Raw genomic sequence first — 12,150 nt, 5'->3', positions numbered from 1 at the left:
GGACACTCAGGATAACATTTAAATGGCGACCCTTTGTGCTAGACCAGGAACTGCTTTCTTGGAATATCACAGGATAAACATATTGGTCTACAAACAGTACACAAGACTGACAAAAAGAGCTGGACACCTGCTATGCCCTATGAACACACTATATGTCTTTTTCCTATGTGTAATGTTCTTCTCCCCCTTGTGGCGACATCAGCACTCACAGTTTTGTGGTTTTCTTGAACCACCATCATTATCTAAGATGAATAAGGTGTTGCTGTGTGAAGTGGAGTAGGGAAACACTGGTGTGTGTGTGTGTGTGTCTCCGTTTCCCAGTCTCAGTGCCCTGATGGAAGTAGTGATATCCTGTCCAGATGGTGCAGACTTAAATTGATAAAGACCTCAGTAATTAGTCTGTTTTTCCACATGAAATTACACTGCTTATCTACAGGAAGGCTAGATTGCTGATTCCGGGTGACTATGAGTCACGGCTCCTAGAGAGTTTAGGTCCAGTGTGCTGCTGTGTGTGAAGCTTGGTGGCTCTGGCTACGCGGTTCTGCCTATGCACTTGTTTGTATAGCCCTGTTGGTAAGCATGTGTTGTTACTTGGGTTTGAGAATGCATGTGTTTAAGCTGTATTGCTGTGTTTGGTTATAAGATGTGAGATCTTTGTTTTATGGTACATGGAAAAAATGCCTAGAATGATTTCACGTGAAAGCAGAACAAATGCTGTGTGTCCCGCTTCGCTGCAACTTTGGGAATAGATTTGTCTGCTTTTCTTAATATTAAATTGGAGTTATTGTTACATCTATAGTATGTCTAACAATTTGTGAATGTGTGTGTGTGTGCATGTGCATAGACACCAGTGATTGGGCGAAGGTATGATGAGCTACAGGGCTCAGCAGGTAGAGATGGGAAAGCTCGGGCCATTGCAGTGACACGCAGCGCCTCCTCCACTTCATCCGGCTCCAGCTCCAACCCTGTTCTTGTACCTGTCAGCTGGAAGAGACCACAGTCATCACAGGTAAAGCCTGCTGACACATCAGCATTTACACACACGGTCATACATATATTGTCAGTTTTCAAGAGAAACAAAAATCAACAGCTGTTAAAGATAAAAAATGTAAAAAGATTTTGTACAACAACATTATATAATGTTGTGTATGATACAACCCTAGTAAAAAAAAATTACTTAAGTATGCTAAACTAAAGTATATACTGAGGAGGTCCAGATTTGAAGACCTCTGTCAGACTAATATATTAACAGTCTTTTCAAATGCGGGGTGACTACACACTCATGGTGAGTGAATGGGAAAAGACACACCCAGAATGTAAATAGGTAGTGCCAGAAGCCAGTTTTAAAGTAGAAAGCCAAATAGATAGACAGCCCACTGTATATTGTTGAACCAGCAGAACTGACTCAGTTGCTGGACGTATTGAGAAACATTAGTATAAGAGAAATTATTAAATCCAACATCAGTGCAGTTGTGCAGTACAGTTGAATAATATGTGGGATGTATTCAGTTTTACGTACGCCAGACTTTATTGTATTTGGGTAAAAAGAACTTGGGATTATAGTATACTTACATAATTTCATCTGACATTTCCAGTGTGCTTTGAGTGAATTACTGTAGTAGTAATTGATTTGAATACACTGCAAAATGTATAGAAGTATTTTTAACAAAACTATTTGAGAACTATTTGATTAGCTTTTTTTAAACTAGAAGCATTTTTCATTTTTTTAAGTGTGATGAAAGCAATATTAATGTATTGTTAAATATATGCATACATTAACTAGTACATTTACAACATACACAAATTTCAGTATGTTTTAAATAGAATAAATTGCATTTTTATTCACTAGGGAATGCATTATTTCAAAAAGCTCTTATCTCCAAAACACCTTCTTCAAGTTTCAATGAACATCAATGTAAAAAGTTTTCATTTCAAGTCATTTTGGTGCATTTCTGCTGGTCCATTCATCATGGAATTTTCTCGCAATAAAAAGAACAACAGTCAGATTTGCATAACGCAAAAAAAGGTTTTGACGAGACAGCAATGACAACATTTTATAAATATATATAAATACATTAAGTGTTAGAAACTGCTGTAATATAGGGTCACATATCTCAAACATATTGGTGCCAAATGAACATGAGCTTGACCAGAGCTAATGTTTTTTCTCTCTCTCTTCTTAGAAGCGAACACGAGAAAAGCTGGTGAATGTGTTGTCACTGTGTGGCCAAGAGGTCGGCCTCACCAAAAACCCATCTGTAAGTGATTGCAGGAATTGCTACCTGCTGCACTGTTGCATGTTTGCATTGCAGGACAATAGTTTTTTATAGGACAATTGTTTATATAATAAAACTTAGTAAATTGTTTATATTGTTTATATAATAAAAGTATAGTAAAAATACTTACTCATCAGACTATGCCTTGTATATCTGTTGTTAATGATGAGGTTATTTATCAAAGAATAAGCTGTGTGTAATGATGTGTGTCACTGGATCCACAGGTTGCAGGACTGACTATGATTACTGACTTGCACTAATAATAATCACCGCAAACAAAGACCAAGTGGCGATTAATGCCTCTTTGACAAGATAGTGATAGCAACTGAAAGTACTACTGGTCTGCTCTGTATCAGTGGCACAACTTCTTGTAATTTATCAACAAACAAACGGTTTAGTCTAAAACGAAGCTTTCTCACTGTCCCTGCCAGGTGATCTTCTCGTCCTGTGGTGACCTGGAGCTTATGGAGCGCCAGCCAAGCCAGGTTTCATCGGAGGATGGCACGCGGGAGGACACACTGGACGACACTGCCTCAGAGCAGCAGTTCCGTGTCTTCAGAGACTTTGACTTCCTGGACGTGGAGCTAGAGGATGGGGAGGTGAGTGAGGAGGGAGAGGTGTTAAGCCACCATTCCGTAGAACAGCATTTAGGGGAGGTTTTTCAGACAAGGATTAGGCTTAGTGCTAGGAAAAGTAATCCATGTCTGCCCTTCTATAAAAAAAAAGAAGAATAATAACCTTGTTCTGATAGCTGTCATAGTTTTGTCCATGCTTTAATCCCAGATTGTCTCCTGGGTATTATTAACTTTAGCTGTTCAAAAAGCAGTGTTGACTAGAGTAAGTATTTCTGCAGAAACAGCTATCCTACTGTTTAGTCGTCTAGTTATCTTATTCTGTTTTGTTCTTATTCTAACAAAACTCATTAGTCATTTCCTCAGTGACTCTCTCTCCTCTCTTTTCGTAACGCTGGTGGTGCATTAACAGTCTTCACTCTCTCAGTCTCTAACTCTTGGTTTGCTTTCTTGCTCGTCTTTCTCGCTGTGTGGATAACTCTCTCTCTCTTTCTCTCCTGTGCTGCCCAGGAACTGCAGGTAAGCATGCTTGTGTTAGTGCTTGATATAGAGAGTGTTAGAGGCCTGACTGCTGTAGGTGCACAGAGCCACTTTGTTCATGTGTGTGTGTATGTGTGTGTGCTAGTCATTTAGACTGTTTCTGTCCCGGAAGGTTTACATTTACAGCATCAATGAATCACAGAAATGCATGTTAACAGCATCTTGTGGCTAAATTACATGATCAGACTTCAAGATTACATTTCACTGTAGATATATAGTCTCCTCTGATTGTATTGGAATGACAAGACCAATTGTTTTGTTTTTGCTGTACACTGAAGACATTTGATGTTGAGATGAATATAAAATGATAGAGAATCTCAGCTTTTACTTCCTGATATTTATATTTAGAATAATATGTCCATGTGTTACATAATAAATAAAAATATCTTTGCGGCTTTGGTAGCGGACCACACCATTTTATAAGGGAACAGATCTTGAATGAAATTACAGTAAATTACACTTAACATTTTGTTGCATATTCTCATTTTCTTTTTTTGCAGTAACTTCGTTAAGTTTATTGTAGATTGTGGAGATTGCTGTGTCAGTAAAATATCTTGGAGATGGGACGTGTGCGCAACGGTAGTGCGAAAGCCCTGGTTCTTAGTGACTGAATGCAGACGTAAATCCTTGGCAGTAAAAGTTTCGATAAAGTTTGTAATATGCTTCACTCTTTCCGAGTTGGATGGAAGCTTTGACATTGTTTTTCGAGGGTCCTCTGGTTGGCAGCAACGAAAATGCTACCGTAGTAGAATTGAAATTTGGTCTTATGAGACCATAACATTTAACTGCAGAACTTTTTGACTCATCTATATTAATGGTAATGCTATAGTGTGGTATGTTTCTGCTCTCTACGCCTTTAAACAGTGGATTGTATTACCCTCTCCCTTGTCCTGGGAAAGTTTTTGGTGATGTTAATGTCTATTGGGTTTGGGCTTTCCTTGGCTGGCCTCTTTAATGTTTGGTTGCTTTTTCAGGACTGTCCAGGTTGTTGTTTCGGCTATACACAAAGCTTGTGCAGTGACCTCTTTTCTCCTATGGAAACCTCTCTGCTTTTAATGTTGGTTTATCATATTTAACAACAAATCCAGCAAAAATCTTCATAGGTGAAGCACAAGGATGAAACCAAAAGTAGGCATTCAGAGTGTTTAACAGTCAGTCTGATAGTCAAGGAAAGATAAATTGAAAAAATGGGGTGGTTCAAACAAAAGAGGCAGCTTTTTGCCTAGATGTAAATATCAGGATATCAAATCTGAAATGCTGATGATCTCATATTCATCTTTTAACCAAATGTCTTGAATGTATAGCAAAAATACAAGACTTGGTCCCGCTGTTCCAGTCGTTTCAGAGGGGACTTTCAGTTTCAGTAGACAGGATTTGCCTAAAAATATTATCATCAGTAAACGTTTTAAACCAGACCTGTACGTTTGCATGTGTTAACTGCTTTAGCATGTTGGATTAAAGCAATCAGAAGTGTATGTTAAAAATAGACTGATCAAAAGAATTATCTGTCTGATATCTAGTTTGTTAAACATTTATATAACTTTTGTATTGTTTTTTTTTTTTAGAGAACTCAGGTGTGTATATGTATGTGTGTTTGCAGGGTGACAACATGGACAGCTTCAACTGGGGAGTGCGGCGGCGCTCCTTGGATAGCACGGACCTGACGGAGCTGCTGGAAGAGAGTCAGCACTCAGACAGCACGCCCAGCCTCGGGCCCCACGACCCTCAGCATGATTCAGACGACTCATCAGAGGAGGAGTCCAACTCCACCAGCCAAAGCCTATCCCACTCCCAGCTTGTATGAGCCACTTTAGTATTGCCATCATCTGTCTGGTTGTCCTAGAAGAGATGCCTGTTGTTTTCCGTCTCTGTCTATTTCCATCGTACAAACTGCAGCATATATCACTTGTTAATCATTAATACAATATCGGCCTTTGCAGTACTGATATCTAAAAGACTGCAGTATGTTGCTTTTTTTGTGTTCTGTGAGCAGATTAGTTTCTGGATGACTTATGTACTCATTGTGATGAATATAGGCAGTAGCATAGTCAAACAAGCGTAATAATTTTGGTTTGTATTATGCAGGTCAGTTCTGTGCAGGGTTGATAAATGTGTTTTTAGTTATCACAAGTAATTTCACAATCACAATATATATAGCATTATGGTATGTTAACATCCATAAAATCAATTTATTATGATTATGATCCAGTGCTTGAGATGAAACATATGATTAACTTGCTGATATATTTTCTTATATTCAGACCATGAACCTGTCTCCTTCAGAGGATACCAATCACACTGACTCGCTGTCCACCTCCTATGACACCACATCCGCTGACCCAAACTCTCTGAATGCAACCACGCCCTGCTTGGGGACGTCCCTGCCAGATGACACCATCATTCCACCTGTGAGTGAAATCTGATTTGTCATTCTTTAGAAAGGAAGGCAATGCTAATAAACACATGAAGATAGTTAAGGAATTTTTAAAAAATTAAGAGCTAACTGAGACTCCTTCATGGGTATGTTTTTGTAGCCATTGCCAGAAGATGAGGACAGTAATGTGCAGGAGGATGACCTGTCATTCTGTGTGAGTGAGTTACCTCCGGGGTTTGACTGCGGCTCCAGCTTCATTTTGGACTTTCCACCAGAGCCTGAGCGATCAGAGATGGACCTGAACCCAAACTGTCTGCCTGGGTATGTCCTGATATGCTGTAATGGCTTTCTAATGTATCTGTCAAGAAGTGGCGTTAAAGGGCAGTGCTGAAATACAACTGTGGCTGAAAACACTGCCCTCTTGTGAATTGAAACTCCAGAAAATTGTAGCTTACTTTGGTCTTTGCTCTGTGATGGTAGAGAAAGATGTTGCCATAGTTACCAATTCCATGAACTCTTAAAACAAAAAAAGCGTGCTCATTTCTTCTCTAATTGTTGCCATAGCTACAGTTTCGGAGAGGACAGAGATGATCTGGACGAGCTGGGCTTTCCTCCGCCCCCCTCACCGTTCTTCTCGGCCATCTTGGCTGCTTTCCAGCCAACGGTGTGTGACGACGCTGAGGAGGCGTGGCGCACGCACATCAACCAGCTGGTGTGTGACTCGGATGGCTCTTGTGCCGTTTATACCTTCCGCATCTTCTACTCTCTATTCCAGGTACTGTGAACCCATACGCTTACACCCTCAACACACAAACACCTTAACTGACTTAGTAGGCAGATTAGCTGGCAAAGCTGCTATTTATTGTTAAAATTTAAATAAATGCATTTCCCTCCTCAGAACATCCAGAACAAGTTTTCATCCCTGACTGTTGATGCTGCTGCTTACCTCGGAGACAGTCTGAGGGGAATCGGGACAAAGTTTGTGAGGTCATCCCAGATGCTGAGGACATGTTCAGACTGCCCCACACTGTTCGTGGATGCTGATACGGTGAGCAAACAGCAAAATCAAAACGTTTGTTACCTTGAATGCTTTGCATGACTGTCTGTTATTACATCTATTCATGTGCAACGAACTTAAGAATTCCAACCAGCTGGTGAAGCTTATGAAGCGGATTTATTCATACACTATTGGCTACCCCAGCTAATCTCCCTCTAGGGGGAATACTGTTGTGAGACCACATCCAGATTTGTAGGGGAATTCCTTTTCATTTCTGTTTCTGTAGGGAGACCACTTTAACCCCTTAAATGGAATCTAGATGCACAGCTATTCCTTTACATATTCCAGTCTTCCTGAGCATGAATATGTTTCAGGATGTTGTCCTCTTTCTCTCTCCTTCTTTGGCTTGTAGATCATGTCCTATGGGCTGCTGGAGAAAATGAAGTTCTGTGTACTGGAGTTGCAGGAGTACCTGGACACATACAACAACAGAGAGGAAGCAGCTGTATCGGTAAGTTAAATCTTAGATCTCACTCACATATACTATGTGTAAGGGTTCCAGTTGCTTAATGAACTGCAAAGCTCGTTTCTTTAGGACCACCCTTACTGACCTGCTAATACCGGTTTCTTTTTCAGTGGCTGCAGAACTGCAAGGCCACATTCCCCAGATGTCCTGATGATGGGGTGATCACCTGTCAGCCTGGGGACACAGAGGAGAAGGTCTACAGAAATACTCAATACACCCCTCAAAGCATCCTCCAAACTCAGTCAAAACTCATACACACTCATGAATGCCACCTATGATTGCAATCATCTGCCACAGTTCACTAAAAAATACAGTGTGGAGAATTCTATGCATGCACACAACATCAGTGGTTTGTAGAGGTAACAGATGCAAACTATCAGGGTGAAGAATTATTCCACTACACAGTGTCTTCCTGTTTTCTCTGCTCACTAATTGCTATTCATGTTAATGCTCATCTTTATGTCCTTTATGCTTTTTAACTAAGTAGACCTTGCCAAATTATAGAACCCAGACTAAAAAGACAGAGAAAGTGATCCATGACACAGGATTCTTACGCAGTGTGCTTATATAGCAGCATGACCTATGAGAGTTAACAATGCTCTTACCTGAAGTTTAACATTTTAGATTAACGTTTTAGATTATCCTTCATTAACTAGATACACCTAGTGAATTGTACTTTTTATGCACTTCAGTCAACATGCACAGTACTACATACACAATAAAAATGTCAGCAGCAAAAATAATGCAGCAAATAAAACTTCACTTAAACAGTAGGACAGTGCACAGACACTACATGTGCTGTACTGATAAATGATATAAATTCACAACTAGCTATAAAATTCTATGCTGACTGTCTGGTCATGTAGAAAATCAAGACAAGGTGGATAAATATATAACAAATTGAACAATGTAAAAGGTTAAACTACAAATATACCCCCGAAAATGAAAATTGTAGAAATGCAACTGCAGTGTACGAGATAATGATGGGCATGTGGTTATGATAAGAGAGAAGTACATCATGCAAAATGTACAACACAATACTGTCCAATTTCAGCAGGAGGTCTTGAGTAATAAGTGATACTTATATAATTTTTATTAGTGAAGAATGTCCAGTGCAATGTTGCATTCATTGTGTATACACTGATCAACCATAACATTAAAGCCACTGACAGGTGAAGTGAATACCGTTGATTATCTGGTTCCATCTGTCAAGGGGTAAAATATAATAGGCAGCATTTGAACAGTCAGTTCTTGAAGGTGATGTGTTGGAAAAAACAGCCAAGAATAAGAGCTAAACAACAAGGTCAGAGCATCAGGCAGGTCTTGTGGGGTGCTCCCGGTATGCAGTGGTCAGTACCTACCACTCAGGATAACTTGTGAACTGGTGACAGACTCATTAATGGTATTGTTAGAGGTCCCAAATCACAATTTCTAACTCTTAAAGGATCTGTTACCAATGTCTTGGTGCCAAATACTACAGAATACCTTCAGAGGTCTTGTGGAGTTAATGCCTCGACGGGTTAGAGCTGTTCAGTAGTTTTTTTTATTGTCATGGCTGATCAGTGTACATATACATGTGTCTGAGTAAACTTAGTGGTTGTTCTGGTTGAGGACCCGGGAAGGCCTGCTGTAAGAAAATTTGATTTAACTTATTGGCTGAGTGAGCAAAAAATGTCACTCTTAGGATTGTGGTTGTAAATCAGTTTAATCCTCAATCAGCGTTACACAAACCAAAAAAAAGTTGGCCTATAAACACATTCTCTCTTTGTTCTGTTGTTTGTATGATGTATTATCTCCCTCATCCTCTCCTCGCTTTGGCTTTCTCGATCATTCTCCGCATGATCAGTGTAATCAAACCTGCAGGCATAATGTGATTTCTGCTGATCTACTAATCATAGGGATACGATTGCTCTGTGGAAATGCTCCGCTGCTGGGATGGGTTCTGTGTTTGCATGCTTTTCTTATTAACGCTTTGTATTTTTCCTCCCTCAACTCTTTCTTGTCTTGTGACACGCTTGCCATGCAGCAAATGGAAACACTGGCTGTAAGTGTGAAATGACGTAACCTTTCAACACTACGTGAGCCAGTGTAGAGTGAGCACACTGTGAGAAATGTTTAGTTGAAGTCATATTTAGTCCGGAATATAGGCACTATGGATAGACTCTGCACAGTAACGTTAAGTCCATGCATATGACTCTTTTAATATATCGTGTTTGTGGGGGAGAGAGGTATCATCATGCCTCATATCTGCTGTCTTTGTGTTCTCCACAGCAACTGGAGCTGTGTCAGCGGCTGTACAAACTGCACTTCCAGCTCCTGCTTCTTTTTCAGTGCTACTGTAAACTGATTGTGAAAGTCAGCAGCATCAGTTCTGTACCAGAGGTGTGTAGTGTGAATTATTGCAATTTCCAGATACAGCTTGATAGAGTTTTAAAATGTCTAAATTAATATAAAAATAGTAGTAATATTAATAATAATAAAATCTTATACATAGTTAGCATATCTAATATCTATATTTTTCACCATATGAGATTGTTGTTATACTATAAGATTGGTTAGTTTTTAGATTTAATGAATTTAGTTTTTTCTGTTTTATTCAAATTATTTATCCATATTTAGTGAAATTATTCACTTGCAGTGAAATTGCTTAAATACAAAATGTCTAGAAATATACATCCTGATATTCTTATTTTAAGAATTATTAGATTTCAGATCATTGCATTATTATTGATGGTGGTTTCCACAAATGAGAACCTCAAAGGAGGTTTTCGGAATACAGTTTTTGTCTGTGCAAATCAACATAAAAGGTCGACTCCTTTCTATGTCCTGTCTCACAGCTGATGAACATGTCGCGAGAGCTGGGAGAGTTGAAGGCCAGTCTGCGCTTGGCAGCAACAGGTGCAGCCGGTGACCAGGATCCACAGCAGATGCCTGGCCCCCAGCCTAGCTTCCCCACCTCAGAGGCAGCTGTTCAGGCCATCCTTGAGTGCCTGAGAAACAGTCAGTTCACCACAGCAATCCGCCACATCCGGCAGTGCAGGTCAGACACATTCCGTTGTTTAGGGATGAGTTTCCCTCCTAGGCACTGTTGCTATACTGTTGTCTTGAGAGGCGTGTTTGTATGGTTTGCATGTATTTGTATGGTCACTAGAGGGCGACCAAGCACTGTAATTTAATAATGTGATAATAAACGTCATGACTGGTTCCTATAAAACTTATAGTACCTGAGCCAATGCTAAGTGATCAAACAGTGATCGATGCATTTTTTTCTCCACGTATCCTACAGACGACTGTGGCCAAATGACATCTTTGGTGGCAATTCAGAGGATGAGGTGCAGACGCTGCTGAACATCTACTTCAGACACCAGTCTTTGGGTCAGACAGGCACGTTTGCCTTGGTGGGCTCCAGCCAGGACCCATCGCAGATTTGCACCAAGCTGATGGAGCTCAGCGGAGAGATCCGGGACATGATCCGCCGCGCTCAGGGGTACCGGGTGGTCTCATCCGGCCTCCCGGACTCCAGCGCGTCCGCTGTGAGTCTCTGACAGGAGGCCTGCAGCCCCTCGGACCAGCCCTGGCCTGGGCCCCCCGACCACTGGATACCCCCTTAGACACCCAGCCCCTCCTGTTCCAGCCCCGACCCTATGCTCCGCCCCTACTGCCCCCCGTTCCAGGCCATAACCAGTGCGCTGTCTGGGAGTGCTGCTGTGCTTTCAAGACTTTATCCCACAAACTTGTGCCCTACTTAGGGAAACTTGGAGTGTCCTTGACTTTGTTGAATAAGAAGGAGCACCTGAGAGTGAACATGACTTCAGGTTCTCAGATGTGCAGCAATACTGGAGAAACTGAACTGCTACTGTGCGACACTTCGGATTAAGTCACTCAGTCATGTTTTTTTTTGTTGTATCTATAATTGCACTATGTTGAGTTTTCTAGATCAAACATCGCAAAGATGGAAGGAGGAAGTCCTGTTTGCTACTGAGAATAATGCTGCATTTTTTTTTGTTTGTTTTTGGTAAGAAATCGCCAAAGCTGGTAGGAACTTCTACTAAAGGTGTCTGATCTGTATAGTGTCCATTGGGAAACGTGCAATGAAGGATCACTGAACTGGATGCCTTTCTGCTGTACTGCTTAAGAATGTTCTGAATGAACTGAACTTCTGTGACTTAAGACACGCGATGGAGCGCATTGCTTTTTGTATAACTGTTCTTTGGTTGAAAAGCTAAGAGCTTGTGTGTTTATGAGCCTATTCGTCACTGGTCCAGTACTCAACACTGAACTGAAACATATCAGATTGTGCACTTACAATCACACACACACACACACACGTATACACACACATGCTGACATTTAGCTGCAGTATATTCAACACAAAACTAATAAGCTGAGCTGGTAAATGTCAATGTGCTCAAGTGTTGATTGATGTCAGTGAGACCTTTAGGCCCTTTACTTTTTCAGATGTTTCGCTTTCTACTGTATACCGACTTGCCTCTACGTCATTTGTATTGTCGAAATGCACCAACATGCATCGAGTATAGTTTTAATTTCAGAACTTTTCCTGTGTCGGTTAAAACTGCCAAGCATGCGTTGTTGTATTTACGATTAATTATTAGAACTATTTATTAACAAAAGATTTTACGACAGAAATCCATTTGTATAAAGTTGGAAAGGGAGCTCCTCTCATGCAGGTCTGCCGTTTTGTCTTCAGAAACGTGTGCATGCCAGGAGATATCGCACATTGTTTTCCTTAGGGAAAAGTCTTAGTGTAGGGTTTTTCACCATGTAAATACTTTTACGGCTTTTGTGAAGTGATTTTGTTTGGTGCTCTGTCAAGTATCATGTCAAAATAAAGACTTAAACAAATA

General features: G+C 40.5%; 1 protein-coding gene across 7 annotated transcripts in view; it reads left to right on the top strand.

The window, feature by feature from the left end:
• The window catches only part of fryb (furry homolog b (Drosophila)), a 75,795-nt gene extending 63,645 nt beyond the window's left edge, over positions 1-12,150 (top strand). For 5 of the 7 annotated variants that reach the window (XM_072659002.1, XM_072659001.1, XM_072658998.1 and 2 more), the window contains exons 49-62: positions 845-1,009; positions 2,184-2,258; positions 2,708-2,875; positions 4,989-5,186; positions 5,650-5,796; positions 5,923-6,083; positions 6,327-6,537; positions 6,661-6,810; positions 7,172-7,270; positions 7,396-7,479; positions 9,312-9,329; positions 9,557-9,667; positions 10,123-10,325; positions 10,572-12,150. In XM_072659002.1, the coding sequence (XP_072515103.1) occupies positions 845-1,009; positions 2,184-2,258; positions 2,708-2,875; positions 4,989-5,186; positions 5,650-5,796; positions 5,923-6,083; positions 6,327-6,537; positions 6,661-6,810; positions 7,172-7,270; positions 7,396-7,479; positions 9,312-9,329; positions 9,557-9,667; positions 10,123-10,325; positions 10,572-10,830 (2,049 nt within the window). In that variant the 3' untranslated portion in view covers positions 10,831-12,150. The remainder of the gene's footprint in view (positions 1-844; positions 1,010-2,183; positions 2,259-2,707; positions 2,876-4,988; positions 5,187-5,649; positions 5,797-5,922; positions 6,084-6,326; positions 6,538-6,660; positions 6,811-7,171; positions 7,271-7,395; positions 7,480-9,311; positions 9,330-9,556; positions 9,668-10,122; positions 10,326-10,571) is intronic. The other 2 variants (XM_072659003.1, XM_072659000.1) reach the window with 1 other exon arrangement.

The sequence above is a fragment of the Salminus brasiliensis genome, chromosome 16 (assembly GCF_030463535.1).
Source record: "Salminus brasiliensis chromosome 16, fSalBra1.hap2, whole genome shotgun sequence".
Lineage (NCBI taxonomy): Eukaryota > Metazoa > Chordata > Actinopteri > Characiformes > Bryconidae > Salminus > Salminus brasiliensis.
The sequence above is the reverse complement of the archived record's forward strand: the minus strand, read 5'-3'. Positions and strand labels throughout refer to the sequence as shown.